At 53.7% G+C, this 15,565-nt stretch overlaps 1 protein-coding gene across 1 annotated transcript in view; it reads left to right on the forward strand.

Moving 5' to 3' along the window:
• ADGRA2 (adhesion G protein-coupled receptor A2) overlaps positions 1-15,565 on the forward strand; it is a 37,053-nt gene that overhangs the window by 17,488 nt on the left and 4,000 nt on the right. Inside the window, exons 3-14 of the mRNA XM_053916531.2 lie at positions 8,448-8,519; positions 8,824-8,895; positions 9,061-9,132; positions 9,406-9,569; positions 10,011-10,224; positions 10,736-10,900; positions 11,428-11,626; positions 12,349-12,498; positions 12,628-12,789; positions 13,503-13,727; positions 13,929-14,145; positions 14,820-15,028. Of these exons, the coding sequence (XP_053772506.1) occupies positions 8,448-8,519; positions 8,824-8,895; positions 9,061-9,132; positions 9,406-9,569; positions 10,011-10,224; positions 10,736-10,900; positions 11,428-11,626; positions 12,349-12,498; positions 12,628-12,789; positions 13,503-13,727; positions 13,929-14,145; positions 14,820-15,028 (1,921 nt within the window). The remainder of the gene's footprint in view (positions 1-8,447; positions 8,520-8,823; positions 8,896-9,060; positions 9,133-9,405; positions 9,570-10,010; positions 10,225-10,735; positions 10,901-11,427; positions 11,627-12,348; positions 12,499-12,627; positions 12,790-13,502; positions 13,728-13,928; positions 14,146-14,819; positions 15,029-15,565) is intronic.

Below are 15,565 nucleotides of genomic sequence, written 5' to 3' on the forward strand. Positions count from 1 at the left end.
TGCTGAAAGTACCCAAGACTGGCTCATTCCTCTGGGGCTTCACATCTCTGCCCCAAATCCCCCATCCACGCACATTCAACAAGGAGCAGGCCACCAGAAGACCTCCCAGTTCTCCAAGGGTGCCCCAGTCACAGTGAGAAGCCCCTACCCAGGACCAAGTGGGCCACAGGGCAGACAGTCCCCAGAAGAGGCCGAGGGAGCAAGACTGGCCTGGGAGGGAGGGAGTGGATGTATGTGGACACCGCCCCCAGAGGCTGTGTGCCTGGAGGAAAGGGCCCTGGGCGGGGAGCGGCTCAGCCCAGGATGATTTGTCATTGCCTAATGAGATTAATAAGCCTGGGGTGGGGGTGGGGGTCTGGTATGCAGGGGGATGGGGCACTCATTAGAAGCAGATGGTCATGGGAATGGTGGCAAGTGGGGGCTTGTGGGGGCCTGGGGAGTGGAGTGCCGCTCACCCGCCAGGTGGTTTCTATTAATCTGTAGGCGGGGCCAAGGGGCCTCAGTCCCCCCTCCCCTTTCAATCCCCCTGGACAGTGGGGAGGAATGCCTGCCCTAGGCTCTGGCACAGCTGAAGGCCAGGAAGGGAGGCTGATGGGTTTTAGGACAGCCCTCTTGCTTGCTGTTGTAGCTCCAATGCCTGGCACAGGGTATGTGCTCAATAAATACCTGTTGGATGATATCAGAGATGAGAGGGCCCAGGGCTTGGGGGTGAGAGGGAGGCTAGGACCATCTTGGATTTCCTCCCAGCCACCAGAAGCTCTCCCTGTCCTCTCCCCAGACAACCTCTATACCTGCGGGGGTGTTTTGGCCCCCTTCTCAGCCAGCCCTTGCTTTCTAATGAACCCTGGAAGTCCTGGAAGAACCAGGGAAAGCTGCTCTGCGGCCTCCGAACCAATAATTTAGTTTTGAAACCCACAAGCAGGGAGGTCTGCAGGGGCCAGACGGAGCCAACTTTGTGCCGCCCCACCCTGTCCCAACGTGGTACACACACACAAATATACACATGCACACTGTTATACAAACTCACACTCTCTTTTGACAGCTTTAATGAGATACAATTTGCATACCATAAAGTTTGCCCATTTAAAGCGTGCAATCTGATGGTTTTAGTATATTTACACAGTTGTGCAATCATCATCATAATCTAATTTTAGAAAATTTTCATCGTCCTCAAACCTTGAATCATTAGCAGTCACTCCCCATTCCTCCGCCCCCCATTTCCCAGCCCTGAGCAACCACTGATCTCTTTCTGTCTCCATAGTTTTCTCTATAGACTTGGACATTTCGGATAAATGGGGTTATGTGGGCTTTTGTAACTGGATTCTTTACTTAGCATCATGTTTTCAAGGTTCGTTCATATAATAGCTTGTATCAGTACCTCATCCCTTTTTATGGCTGAATAATATTCTTTGTATGACTATAGCACATTTTGTTTATTCATTTATCAGTTGATGGATATTTAGGGGTTTTCCACTTTTTGGCTAATTGTGAATAATGCTACTATGAACATTCCTGTACAGGTTTTTGTTGGGTGTATGTTCACTTACCAGGGATATCTACCTACAAGTGGAAATGTTGGGTCACATGTTAACTCTAACTGTGGTACTGTTTTTCCAAGTGGCTGCACCGTTTTACACTCCTGCCAATAATGTACAAGGGCTCCAGTCTCTCCACATCTTCATCACCACTTGCTCTTGTCTGTCTTTTTTATTGGATATGAAGTGATTGTAACCAAAAACTCAGGTTCGGCTGCCTGCTGCAATGAAAGCCAGACTCCTGAGTCCAGTTCTGGTGCAAAATGGAAGAGGTTTATTCAGGTACAGTGACCTGGGAGAATGATGGACTCTTGTCTCAAAGACTATCTCTCCTTCCTGCTCAAGCTCTAAGCTCTTATAGGGATAGGGAAGGGAGGTCATTTTTTCTCTCTAGCTACCTTGCATACTGAGGCCCTCTCCATTCGTCTTTCTAGCTTTTGGCTCTTTGTCCATTTATCTTTCTAGCTTTTGGCACCACTCTACCTCCCCTTGTGCTACCTCAGCCATGGGGGAGACTCCCCAGTGCTCTGAATGACTGTCCACGGGTAACAGTTACCCCCTTCAAAACTCTGGACCCTTGTAATCTTACAAGGGTAAATGGATGGAGGTCTCATCTTTTATAGTTTCTTCCTGCTGTCATGGGATGTAGTCTAACCTATCCCCAGGTCCAGAGGTTCTTGCTGTCTACTAAAGGAAGAGGGGGGTGTCAAGAATGGAGGGAAGCCTTTATGTGAGGGAAAAGGATTGTTGTCTTCAGAAGGCAACACACGCAGTTCCTAGAGGATGGCACTGCTGAACAAGAGAATCTGGTAGACTGCTTTATATTTTAAGAGGTGGTGTTGCAGATGGCTTTTTAAAGTGAGACCCAGGGTTCCATCAACCCAAACAGCTCAGTCGACCTGCTCATAGATCTCAGGTGGGAAGAATTCACCTCTGGGCCCTTCTGGGCAAGTCAGGAGCACCTGGAGCTGCAGGGCATGTTCCAGCAGGACTCCTAAATACAGTTGCTACTTCTCAGGGGGAAAGGTTATTTGTGCATGCAATTTACAAAGTAGATCTTGGCCCAACAATGGAATGGGGCAGTCTGGCATATTGGAAAATTACGCATAAGTTTTTGATTACCGAGCTGGCATTCTAGAGGCTGAAGGAATGCCTGTTTTTGTAATTCTCTGGTGACTCCAGTAACCAACACCATAGCCGAACTTTCTTGGTTAGTTTTGTATTTAGCACTGAGTATGTAGCTGCCGTATCTACAAGGAAATCAATTAGCTTGTTCCCCACTGTCATTTGTACCCCCAAGCTCCTGTGGGGAAATAGTATTGGGTTGGGAATCATCTAGGGGAGCCCCTGGGTCTCCTCATTTGTCATTCCTTTCTAACAGTTCTCAGCGAGGGTTTCTAGATTTTTTTTTTTTTTAATTCCAGGCAGTCCTTTCTCCAATGGCCTTCCTCTTTACAATAGGCACAATGATTGGCACCTAGTGGGTCTTTCCATTTTCTTTTTGGGTCCCGCCTCTCCTTCTGGTATTGCCGCACTGTTTCTAAGAAAATGTGGCTTGCTTTAATTTCCTTATCTCCCAGGCATAATAAACTTAAAAGGTTATGTCCATCAACTGAGAGGGATTCATTCCCAATGCCCTGTCTAAACGCTGGAGCTTCCTTCTGATATCCAAGGCACTTTTCCCAATAAAAGTCATATTTACCATCCAGACATTTTCTGGTGCCTGTGGGTCAGCATCAGTGCACTTTCTTTCTTTAAAAAAAAAAAAAAGATTTTATTTATTCATTTTTAGAGAGAGAGGAAGGGAGGGAAAAAGAGAGGAAGAGAAATGTCGATGTGAGAGAGAAACATCAGTTGGCCACCTCCTGTACCTGATCAGACTGGGGACCAAACCCTCAACTCAGGCATGTGCCCTGAGTAGAAACTGAACCGGTGACTTTTTACTTTTCAGGGCAATGCCCAACCAGCTGAGCCACACCAGCCAGGACAGTATCAGTGTGCTTTCGATAGGCCTGATAGATCCTTTCTAAAAATTCAGAAGGATCTCTGTTTGATTTTTGATGAACGGCCTGTAACATATTCAGGCTCTTTTACTTAGGCACCCCTTTCTTAAGCCCTTCCAATATACACCTTTTGTAGTGTTCTAGGAAGGCTAGATCCCCGCTATTCAGGTCCCAGTTGGGATCTGTCAAGGGAATTGCTCTGGCTGGGTTGGGGGTCCCACTGGGATTTTCTTGATGGGGCAATAAGCCTCGTCATTAGCCTTATTCATAACCAGCCACCTTTCACCTGCCATTAGCAGGATGTGAAGGACAGCCTGTACATCTGCCCCATTTGGATGGTGAGTGGCAGAAATGGAGGTGATGAGATCTTCCCTTTTCTGAGGATCTATATGAGGGGTTGGAATTCTTCCAATTCAGTAACTCTGAAGTGGAAAATGGAGTACTGGCACAATAGTAGCCAGCGGACTGGGCTTCCTGATTTATTCCTCCTATAGGGTATTGCCTTAAAGGGAATTGTCCTGCTCTGGATAGGGTTGCTCCCTGGCCAAATTGTGTGCCCTGATGGATCTTCAAGGGGGACACCATTCCTTTATCATATAGAGGTGGGGCTGTTACCCCTCTGGGCCCTATTTCAGGGGTATCTAGCAGCAAGGGTGGTGGTGGGAGAAATCTTTCTGCTGCTAATCCTCGGTCCCCTGGGTTCAGGGCATTAAAGAGACTCATCTTTTCATTTTCCTTTTCTTCCTGTGTCTTACTATCAGGTAGGGGATTTGAAGTCAGTTCTCTTCCAGGCATGATTAGCTTGTTCCCTTCTCTGAATCCTTATTGTGTAAAGACATAAATGTATGGACATAAGGGTGTCTGTCCCATTCCCCTGTCAGCACAGCAATTCTAACTGTATGATGGTGTAGTAATCTAGGGAACCATTTAGGGGCCATTTCCCCCCATGGTATAAAGTATACATAGGGCAAGCAGTGTTACAATAGAAAGCCAATTCCCTCTTTGTCATTGGATTATAGCTATACGTGGACCAATCTGTTAAAAATTGGACTCCCTTCAGGAGTCGAAACAGAACGCGGATGGCACAAAAGTACAAACCCAAAACCATAACCATAGAAAGACCCAGACAAAGCAGGAACATATGAACCAAACTTGGATCCATAATTCCATTTGTCCAAATGAACACTCACAAGCAAATCCTAGCATCTTATTTCCTGCCAACTGATACCACAAGTAGTCCTGACCAGACCCAAATGGCACGAAGCCCAGGTGGCACAAAGCCCAGGTGGCACAAAGCCCAAACGACAGGAGTAGTCTACCAACCAGTCCCACAAATGGTCCTAACCAGACCCGAGTGGCACAAAGCCCAAGCAGCAGGGATAGAGGACCTCCAGTGTGCATGCTGGTTCAACTTACCCAGTCTTGAATTCCATCTGCTCCCCCCAAAACTTGTTTTCTTTCACCAGCCAAGTGTTTCAGACAGCTGATGCCTTGAGAAGTGCAGGGAAGTTCCCTGAGAAAAGCTCTCCACAGCTGCTGAGAAGTCCTCACAGTCTGCCCCTGGAATGAGCCTGCCACAGGCAGCTGGGACCCCAACCCGGGCCCTGTTGGACTTCCTGAGGTCCACACTGTCCCATCTGGGTCACCCAAAATTGTAATTGAAAATGCAGGTTTGGCTGCCCACCACAATGAAAGCCAAACTCTTAAGACAGGTGCTGGTAAAAAAGGAAAGAGATTTATTCAGGTGATGTTACTTAGGAGAATGGTGGAGTTCCATCTCAAAGGCTACATCAAACCCTTCCTGCTCAAGCCCGCAGTTCTTATAGGGATAGGGAGGGGAGGGTTTTGTTTTTTTTTTTTTTCTATTCAATTATCTTGCTAGCTTTGGGCACAAGGGGCCCTGTATGTTCACCTTTCTAGCTTTCAGTGTACTCGGCTCCTCCCCCATCATCTTTCTAGCTTTTGGAGTGCTTGGGCCCTGTCCGTTCATCTTTCTTTTGACACGCTCAATGTAAGAACCGTCCCTGTGCCATTTGGCCAATGGGGGAGACTCCTCGGCACTCTGAATGACTGTCTATGGTAACAGAATCTCATTGTGGTTTTGATTGCATTTCCGTAATGACTAATTCTGCTAAGCATCTTTTCATGCATTAATTGATCATTTTTATTTTATATCCTCTGAAGAAATGTCTATGTAAATCCTTTGTCTATTTTTTCAGCTGGGTTATTTGTCTTTTTATAACTGACCTGTAAGAGTTCTTTATAAATTCTGGATAAAAGTCCCTTATCAGGCATATGATTATGGAAATTTTTTTCTCATTCCATGGGTCATCTTTCTTAATGGTGTCCTTTAAAAATCAAAAGGTTTAACTTTTTTATTAAGTCCAACTTATCAATCTGCTGTTTTGTTACTTGTGTTCACACACACACTCTTACACACGCAGCTTCCTGAGCTGTTTCCTCAAGAAGGGAGTAGGGTATGATTTGCTCCCAGAAGTCTCCCCTCCCCCGACTTCTGTCATGGGGGTTCCTTCTCCTCCATATCAACACAGATACAGGGAGAAGGGTGTGCTGAGTCAAGGGAGCCTGGTCTGAGCTGGGCAAGGGGTACAGTTTGGGGGAGGCTTCATCCATGTGCTCACCTTCTCCATGTTCCAAGATCACAGCGCTGCAGAAGCAGAGAGGGGAGGGAGATCCCACATCACAGAAACATCTGTGCATCCTCATGACCTCACCCAGGAAATGAAGGGGTCTGATTAGACAGTGCAGAACAAGGGTTCAAACGTGGGTTCCACGAGCCCCTGAAATTACATGCACAATGTTGGATGTATGCACTGGCGGGAGGGGGTGCGCGGGGAGGGCAGTGGGAGGCCATAGCATAGCCATCATCAGATTTTCAAAAGGATGTGTGCTAAGCAAAAAAGGTGCAGAGAACCACCAACCTATAGGGGCCTCATAGTTTCTAAAAAACGTTCTGTCATAGCTACCCTCTTGCTGCCGAGGGCACCGCCCCAGAGCTGTTTAGGGACCAGAGACCAGGAGTCAGTTGCTGTGTGTGGGCCCAACCCCACTGGCCTGTCAGAGCTCAGCCCAGTGAGAAGCAGCCCCTGGCCTGTGCCCTTCAGGAAAGGACCCAGGACTGGCTGGTCTGGGCGAGGGGGCCAAATCCCAAGGGCAACTGAGGTGCCGTCTTGGTCACCCAGGAAGCCACTCTGTGGGTGTGAGGCAAGGGGGAAGGCGTGCCAGCACTTGGTGGAAGCTCCCCTTTCAGTGGGCCCTGGCATGGCTAGGCTGCAGGAAATACAGGGCAGGAAGGCGCTGGGCAAGGGAGCGGGCCGCCTTGCTCCCATCTGCGTAGCATCAGTGGGGCAGGCGGGTGGGGGTTCTCGAGGAGGGCCAAGGAGGAAATGAGAATAAACACAAGCGAGCTGGAGGGAAGGGGCGGGGGGCTGCAGCCTCGGCCCCTTGGCAGCCCATGAAGGGAAGTGACACAATGAGGAATGTGTTTCCCTCTGCCTGTCCCCCGCATGGGGGTGGGATACAGAGTCCTGAGAATGGCCAGACCCCAACAGGGGCCAGGGGGCACATGCTGGAACAGCACCACACAGGGGAGGGGAACTGTGAGGGGGGCGTCTGGGCAGCAAAAGGGGGGTGACAGGCAGGAAGGGCAGCCCTGGCCAGGCGGGGCACTTATCCAGTCCTCTACAGTCTCTACTCTGCCGGAGTGTGCTGGGGTCTGCAGGCTTACACATTCCTGGCCTGTGCCCAGCACTGGGGCACCGCCCAGCACACTTGGGTATGGAAGTCACCCCTCGAGGAAGCTGGCCCCTTCTGGTGGCTTTCCCTTTCCCAAGGGGACTCAGGGTTATGGAGGCCGGCAGAGTCCTCAGTATGAGAAGGAGCTGAGGTATGAGGACCCCTGGCCGTGGGCAGGGCTGAGCAGGGTATTTCTCTCTCTCTCTCTCTCTCTCTCTCTCTCTCTCCCCCTCTCTGTTTACGTCCCCAACTGGGACTGTCAGTGCGAAAACAGGCCCCCTGGTGGGACGGCACCTCCCCATCCTGGACACCCATTTCCTCTCCTTTCAGCAGGGAGCTGGCTCCCTTAACCCCTTCCTGCCCACAATCCAGAGATTCCCCTGAGGCTTTGGCAGGGAGAGCCAAGACCCCCTTCTCAGTCTGAGCTGGGGTGGGGGTGAGTGGAGGGGGGCGGGTAACAGGGGACTTCACCATCTTCTGTCCTATCTGTGACCTGCTGGAGCTCAGCCCTGAGTAGCACTTTCCTTGCCACCTTCTCTCAGCACTGTGGGCTCCTAAGGGACCCTGGGGGGAGGCAGGCACAGGACTGTGAGCGCAAACCTCTGTCCTGAGGGCCCTGCCAGGTGACTTACAGCCCTGCCCTGGAGTCCAGACCCTGAGACTAGGTCAGCAGCACCATGCGGTCATCAGCCCACTGCGGGCCCTAGTTCCTCACCTGGTGAATGGAGAGATTCGCAGGAAAGCCGTAAAAATACCTCTCAACAGCCAGGCTGAAGAAGACTTTACATTTGTAGAGCAATTTACAAAAAACTATAACACCCATTTTGAAATGATTCTCATATCCACCCTGTGAGATACTCGGGGCAGCTCAGAGGTGGAACCAACACCTCCTGACTGTGAGTCCAGTGCTCACCTGAGGCCCTTTCTTCCCATCTCTTGGCATCTAGTGCCCCTTGGGTCAGGCAGGGAGGCTGAAACCTGTCTGACGGGCCCTTCACCCAACTTCCCAGCCAGTACTAAAGGGAGCCGGGATTTCTAAAGGGAGAAGCATTGGGTCCCAACACTTCTGGTGACAGCAAGGCCTCCGGGCCCCAGGGGGGCGTGCAGCCCCCAGAACAGGAGATATGTGAGGCCTCCCCACTTTCCTCCACAGGGACCTGAGGAACAATGTCATCAGCACGGTGCAGCCTGGTGCCTTCCTGGGCCTGGGGGAGCTGAGGCGCTTGTGAGTGGCATGTCCTGCCCCCCAAACCTCCCAGCCCTCCCCTTATCCCAGGAGAAGGTCCCATGGATTCAATGAGCAGCCACCCCTCCTACTCGCTCCCACGGTCCCTTCTTCTCGCCATCCATAGCTGCCCCCTCCCCACACAGCATATTGTCTGGGGGCAGAAACTTCACGTCCCAACCCCATCTCCTTTTTCACTCCGCTTCCCACACAAGCCCCAGCCACACTTGTGTCTGCCTCACAAGCTGATCTGTGTGGTACCATGTGGCCAACTTGCTATGGTTGTGTGTGTGTGCCTTTCCAGAGATCTCTCCAACAACCGGATTGGCTGTCTCACCTCCGAGACCTTCCAGGGCCTCCCTAAGCTTCTCCGACTGTGAGTGAAGGGAGAGGGGAGAGGGAAGGCTCACCCCAAAAGAGGGTTTGGGAGCAAGAAGGCAGCCCCAGACGCTTCCAGGTCTCTGCATGCTCTTCCCTCCCCCTCCCCCCTCTGGTGCCAGGAGACCCTAAGATCTGTCTTACTGTTGCCTGCCCCCTGCAGAAACATATCTGGAAACATCTTCTCCAGTCTGCAACCTGGGGTCTTTGATGAGCTGCCAGCCCTTAAGCTTGTGTGAGTATCTTTCCCCAGCCCAAGAAATAAGACCCCTGCTTTGCTCCTCTGCCCAGGAGGGAGACACCTAGACATTGTGGCCAGTGGCCACCTTATGAGTAGGCAGGACAGCCAATGGCTGAAACTCCACCATATATGCCTTCCCATGTTAGGCTGCTGCACACAAACCCAAGTTTGCCCCTCCAGCCTCAGTGCCTTCCTGGGGCTCCACCCCACTCCGTGAGCCCACACTCCTCGGTTCCACTCCATGACCCTTCTACCCGCCCTCTGCAGGGACTTCGGCACCGAGTTCCTGACTTGTGACTGCCACCTGCGCTGGCTGACGTCCTGGGCCCGGAATCACTCGCTGCAGCTGTCGGAGCGCACGCTCTGTGCCTACCCCAGTGCCCTACACGCCCGGGCCCTGGGTGGCCTCCAGGAGGCCCAGCTGCGCTGCGGTGAGCAAATCCTCACCCTGCACACCTGCCAGGGACCTTCCCTGTCACTTGGGCCCCAGACTCCCTTCTGAAGGGCCTGGCTGGCTCAAGGTTCCCCCTGCCTGAGGTATCCTGGGTGGTAGGCAGCTCTCTGGGTATCCTTTCCCTCAGACCCTGCTGTGGGTCATCTTCCACCACCGTCTAAACTTTCTCTGGGGCCACTGCTTTATGTTTCCATCTGGGTTGACAAGTATGCTGTGGAAAGCGCAACCTTTACTTATTTGTCCAAGATCTTCCTGCTCCTCTCCTGTGCTCCTGTCGCTGGCACATTGTCCTGCGCCCTTTTCCTTCCTGCGGCCCCAGACAGCAGAGGCCTGGCCCTGCCCTTCTGGACACTCCTGCATTGGCGCAGGCACACACACCCGCACACTCAGGCCGTTTGGCTCCTGTCTTCTCCCACAGAGGGGGCCCTGGAGCTACACACGCACCACCTCATCCCATCCCTACGCCAAGTGGTGTTCCAGGGTGACCGCCTGCCCTTCCAGTGCTCCGCCAGCTACCTGGGCAACGACACCCGCATCCGCTGGTACCACAACCGGGCCCCCGTGGAGGGCGACGAGCAGGCAGGCATCCTCCTGGCCGAGAGCCTCATCCACGACTGCACCTTCATCACCAGGTACAGTCCCCACTGCCCCTTCTCAGCCAGGGCAGAGGGTGGCCACAGCACCCATTTCCCAGCCCCCAAACGGGCTGTGCCCATTCACATTCCTGGGAGTGTGCCATCTGTGTAAGGGTGTGCACAAGCGTGTCTATAAAAATCCAGGACTAAACCAGTGGTCTAGCTAAGGGACATAAATTAGATGCCTGACAGAAGAAAAGATTATACTTGACATTTCTTTAGAGCTTTTACAAAGTATACTCACCTGAGTTATCAGACTTAATCTCTCCAATAGACTTGTAAGGGAGGTATTATCTCCATGACAAAGATGGGGAAATGGAACCTCAGAAAAACACTACCTCAAGGCCAATCACAATTAAAGGAGTACGTACTTGTATCCCTCACTCAATTAAAGAGTAAAGAACCTAAGCTCATCCTACACACCCGGGGCAGGGCACCTGTGGGTGGCTTGGGGGGTGGCGTGGCCCCCAAGTGCCTTGCCAAGCCAGCCCTGCCCGCCCACCTGCAGTGAGCTGACCCTGTCTCACATCGGTGTGGGGGCCTCAGGCGAGTGGGAGTGCTCCGTGTCCACGGTCCAGGGCAACGCCAGCAAGAAGGTGGAGATCGTGGTGCTTGAGACCTCCGCCTCCTACTGCCCCGCTGAGAGGGTCGCCAACAACCGCGGGGACTTCAGGTGCGGTGTGCCCTGCTGCCCCAGCGCCCCACCCCACCCCCAGCTCCTGCATCTGAGCCCACAGGTGACCAGGGTACCCCCCCCAACTCCAAAATGGACAGAACACTTGCTTCTGTGTCAGCCCTGAGATTATGCCTTCTGAGATGTGAAAGGTTTTTATTTGATTCCTTACATTGATAGTTTACAAAGCTCTCCCACAGGAAAACACGTTTAATACCCTAATGGCCCTCTCAGTTAGGAAAGAGGTATGGTTCTCCCCACCGTACTGCTGAGAACACTGAGACCCAGAAAGGATAAGTGACTTGAACTTGGGATTTTGAGTCTAGCCCCCGTCGCACCAATGACGGCATTAGCGGTACGAATACAGTTAGGAAGAAGGTGGAGTTTGGGAACCCCTTGAAGGCCAGCCCCAAGCCCCGCTTCTGGATCATTCCCACAAGGGCACTGACATTCCAGTTTCAAGCACAGGGGAGGGGCCCTTTCCTTGAGGGACCTGGGTCATCAGCAACTCCTGCCTCTGCCCCCAGGTGGCCTCGAACTCTGGCTGGCATCACAGCCTATCAATCCTGCCTGCAGTATCCCTTCACCTCAGTGCCCCTGAGCGGGGGTGCCCCTGGCACCCGGGCCTCCCGCCGGTGTGACCGAGCTGGCCGCTGGGAGCCGGGGGACTACTCCCACTGTCTGTACACCAACGACATTACCCGGGTGCTCTACACCTTCGTGCTGGTGAGGCCAGAACAGGGGTGGGGGTGCCCCGTCAGCTCTGTGCCGGGGATGGGATGGGGAGAAGCCTCACAACTGCCCCACTGCTCCTTGGGCATGCACCTCAAGGAGCTCTTGATCTTCTCAGGCTGTCCTTCCAATGGATTCATACCCTCAAGGCCACACTCAGAAAGTGCTGGCCACCCCAAGCATCTTGATCTCCTAACACAGCAAGGACAGTCTCAAGGGGAAAACAAGGACACACGAGCCATCCCATTACCTTGGGCCAGTGGTACTAGGAGTACGTTGCCTTGGGTTGTAATGAGCTCACTCCTTACAAGTGCCTCCTTTTTGTTTTTTTATGATTTTATTTATTTTTAGAGAAAGGAGACGGACGGGAGGGAGAAAAAGAGGGACAGAAACATTGACACAAGAGAGAAGCATCAATCAGTTGCTTCTTGCATGCACCCCAACCAGAGACCAAACCCACAACCCAGGCATCATTCCCAGTCCCCTGACTGGGAATCAAACCAGCCACCTTTTGCTTTGCACTGACACCCAACCAACTGAGCCATGCTGGTGAGGGCTACATGCCTCCTGTCTTGATTAGATTCAGCTGGTGGACTAGACCCCTCTCCCCAGGCCCTGCGCCCTAAGCATTAGCACAGAGGAGGGGCCACTAGGGGCAGTTCTGGGGAAGAAGGAGAAAGATTGGACCGTCCCCCATCTTTCCCTAACACTCCTAGATGCCCATCAATGCCTCCAACGCGCTGACCCTGGCGCACCAGCTGCGCGTGTACACGGCCGAGGCTGCCAGCTTCTCGGACATGATGGACATAGTCTACGTGGCTCAGATGATCCAGAAATTCTTGGGTTACGTCGACCAGATCAAAGAGGTGAGATTCAACCGGGCCTCTGGGGCCCTTGGAAGCCTACTGCTCCCCATTTGCTCAAGCCTTTCACACCCCAGCCCCAGGGCCCCAAACCCCACTGGTGCCTCAGTGACTCCCCGCCCGCCCCCCCAGCTGGTGGAGGTGATGGTGGACATGGCCAGCAACCTGATGCTGGTCGACGAGCACCTGCTGTGGCTGGCCCAGCGCGAGGACAAGGCCTGCAGCGGCATTGTGGGTGCCCTGGAACGCATTGGGGGCGCCGCCTTGAGCCCCCACGCCCAGCACATCTCTGTGGTAATGTGGGTCAGCTGGGAGGGAGCTCCTCAGGGGGCCTGGCACTGGGAGGGGACTTAGAGTCGTCCAGAAGGGAAGCATGTCAGTCTCAGGCAGCAGGTCCTTCAGCTGTGCACCTGCCACGAACACCTGACTTGACTAGATTCCCGGTGCAGTGGAATCAGATCCTGAATGGTCAGGGGAAGTACAAAGAGAGGGAGGCCAGCTACCCTGGAGAAGTTCGGCAGGCGTTATGGTGGGGAACCACACTGTACCGGGTAACACTGTGATGACATCATGGAGTGTGGGGTAATGGACACTTCTGTTCCCCCTGGTGGGTCGCGAACCAATTAACAACATGACAGAGCACCTTCTACATGCAAGGTATTGTGCTGGTCCCTTCGGGCTACACGGGAGGTTAGGCATGGACCCTGCTCTGCAGCTTAGCTGGGGAAGCAGAACTAGTCCATGTTAAGTGGGGAGCAAGATACAAGGTAGGCATGAATGAGTGGGAGGAAGAGCCTTAGGAGGGAGGAGGCACCATGGCCAGAGACTGGGGAGACTCCATGGCAGACCTCAGACCAGCCACGCCTGGAGGAGACAGTGAGGAGTAAAGGCTGCAGGGGCCCAGCCTGACCAGATCTGCAGAGAGGGACCGTGAAGTATCAGGAAAGAGAAGGCCAGAAGGGAGCCGCCTATCTCCAAGGGTCGGGTGACAAGTTCCCTATCCCTAGAACTCCAGGAACGTGGCATTGGAGGCCTACCTCATCAAGCCAAACAGCTACGTGGGCCTGACCTGCACAGCCTTCCAGAGGAGGGAGGCAGGTGCGCCCAGCGCGAGGCCCACAGGCCTCGGCCAGAGCCCCTCTCCTGAGCCGGAGGCCCTGGCTGATCAGCAGCTGCGCTTCCGCTGCACCACTGGGCGACCCAACATTTCTCTGTCATCCTTCCACATCAAGGTGGGCACCGGGGCAGGGAGGACACTCAGGGGAGATGCTGAGATGCAGGAGCCTGGCGGAGGCAGATGATATGAGAGGAGGCAGGACCCAGAAATGGAGGTGGGAAGGTGGGAGGGAGGGCTGGGGAACATCAGAGTCCCAGGGAATCCGGGTGTCTGAGGAATTCTCTGAGGAATTCCTGTGTCCTCCCCCGCACCCCAGAACAGCGTGGCCCTGGCCTCCATCCAGCTGCCGCCCAGTCTGTTCTCATCCCTCCCGGCTGCCCTGGCTCCCCCAGCCCCCCCAGACTGCACCCTGCAACTGCTCGTCTTCCGAAACGGCCGCCTCTTCCGCAGCCATGGCAACAACTCACGCCCTGGAGCTGTGGGACCTGGCAAGAGGCGTGGCGTGGCCACCCCTGTCATCTTCGCAGGAACAAGTAAGGGGCTGAACTCCAGGTACCACGTGGGGCCCCTCCTAAGTGTCTGCCCTGTGCCCCTTCATCCTGCTCTTCCCTCACCTGCAGCACCCCCTAACATCCTGGCAGAGGTGGCAGAGGATGGTGGCCCTCACCTTTTCCAAGGAGGATAGGGGACCCGGACATCCCGTAAAGAAAGGGCTTATTGGAAAAAAGTTCAGGAAGACACTGGATTTTATATGCAAGATTTGTCAGATTTCAAAAGGGCTATACATACAAACCGTTGGCCCACCCAGACCTCCCTCTATCCCACCTCTGCCTCCCAGGGACGCCCTCCCGAGTCCTCTCCTCACCTAGGCTTCTGCCCCCTCAGTGTTACCTTCTACCTTCTCGTCCCTGACCCCAGCCCTGGAGTCCTCTCTTTTAGGGCATGTCACCACCGCTCTTTCGGCACTTAGAGTGGCCCACCTCCCAGTGCTTTCATTCTGATTCACCCCAGTGTCTCCTCAGTTAGACTGAGGATGTGGAGGGCAGGCCAGCATTGGCAGTCAACTCTATCCACCAAGCCCAGGGCACACCCAGCATATGGGTCTCCCACCCCGGCTCTCCCACCCCGGCTCGGGGGCTGCTCAGTTCCACTGGGCCAGCCTCCCGTGGCCTTGTGCGTGCCTGTGTGGACTCTCCTTCCTCCATAGGTGGCTGTGGCGTGGGAAACCTGACGGAGCCAGTGGCCATTTCACTGCGGCACTGGGCTGAGGGGGCCGAACCTGTGGCAGCTTGGTGGAGCCAGGAGGGGCCAGGCGGGGCTGGGGGCTGGAGTTCCGAAGGCTGCCAGCTCCGCTCCAGCCACCCCAATGTCAGCTCTCTGCACTGCCAGCACCTGGGCAATGTGGCCGTGCTCATGGTGAGTGTAGTAGCGTTGGGTGGTGAGATGGATGCTGGGGGTAGGGGGCAGGTTCTCTGGTCACCTGAGGACTCGGGGAAATGTCCCTCGGATCTCCCCCACACTTCCCACCTTTCAGGAGACAGGGAGGGTCTGCTTCGTCTCCTGAAATGAGAGCAGGAGCTAGAACTACCGAGCCTGAACTCCCTGAGATCCAGATTAAAGTGGAAAAAAAATCTGTCAACAGCTCTCCTTTCTGGCCATGCTCCTCACTCACCCCTATCCAGCCCCCCCTCCCTCACCACATTTACACCCCACTTTCCCAGATCCAGAGCAGGCATGCAGCGGTATTAGAGACACAGACTTCCCCCTTTGAAAAGTCCCCTGAAAGGTAGGCAGGAAATTGTTAATGCTACATAGGACAACCTTCTAAGAGTGGAGGCCTGGCACTTAACATCTTTGCCTGCCCAGATGGACTAAGCTGAGGACCAAAGCCGAGTGGGCTTGGAAAGAGGAAAACTGTCCTGGGGGACTGGCCCTGGCAGGACTCCATGGGAC

This window comes from Desmodus rotundus, chromosome 13 (genome assembly GCF_022682495.2).
Source record: "Desmodus rotundus isolate HL8 chromosome 13, HLdesRot8A.1, whole genome shotgun sequence".
NCBI lineage: Eukaryota > Metazoa > Chordata > Mammalia > Chiroptera > Phyllostomidae > Desmodus > Desmodus rotundus.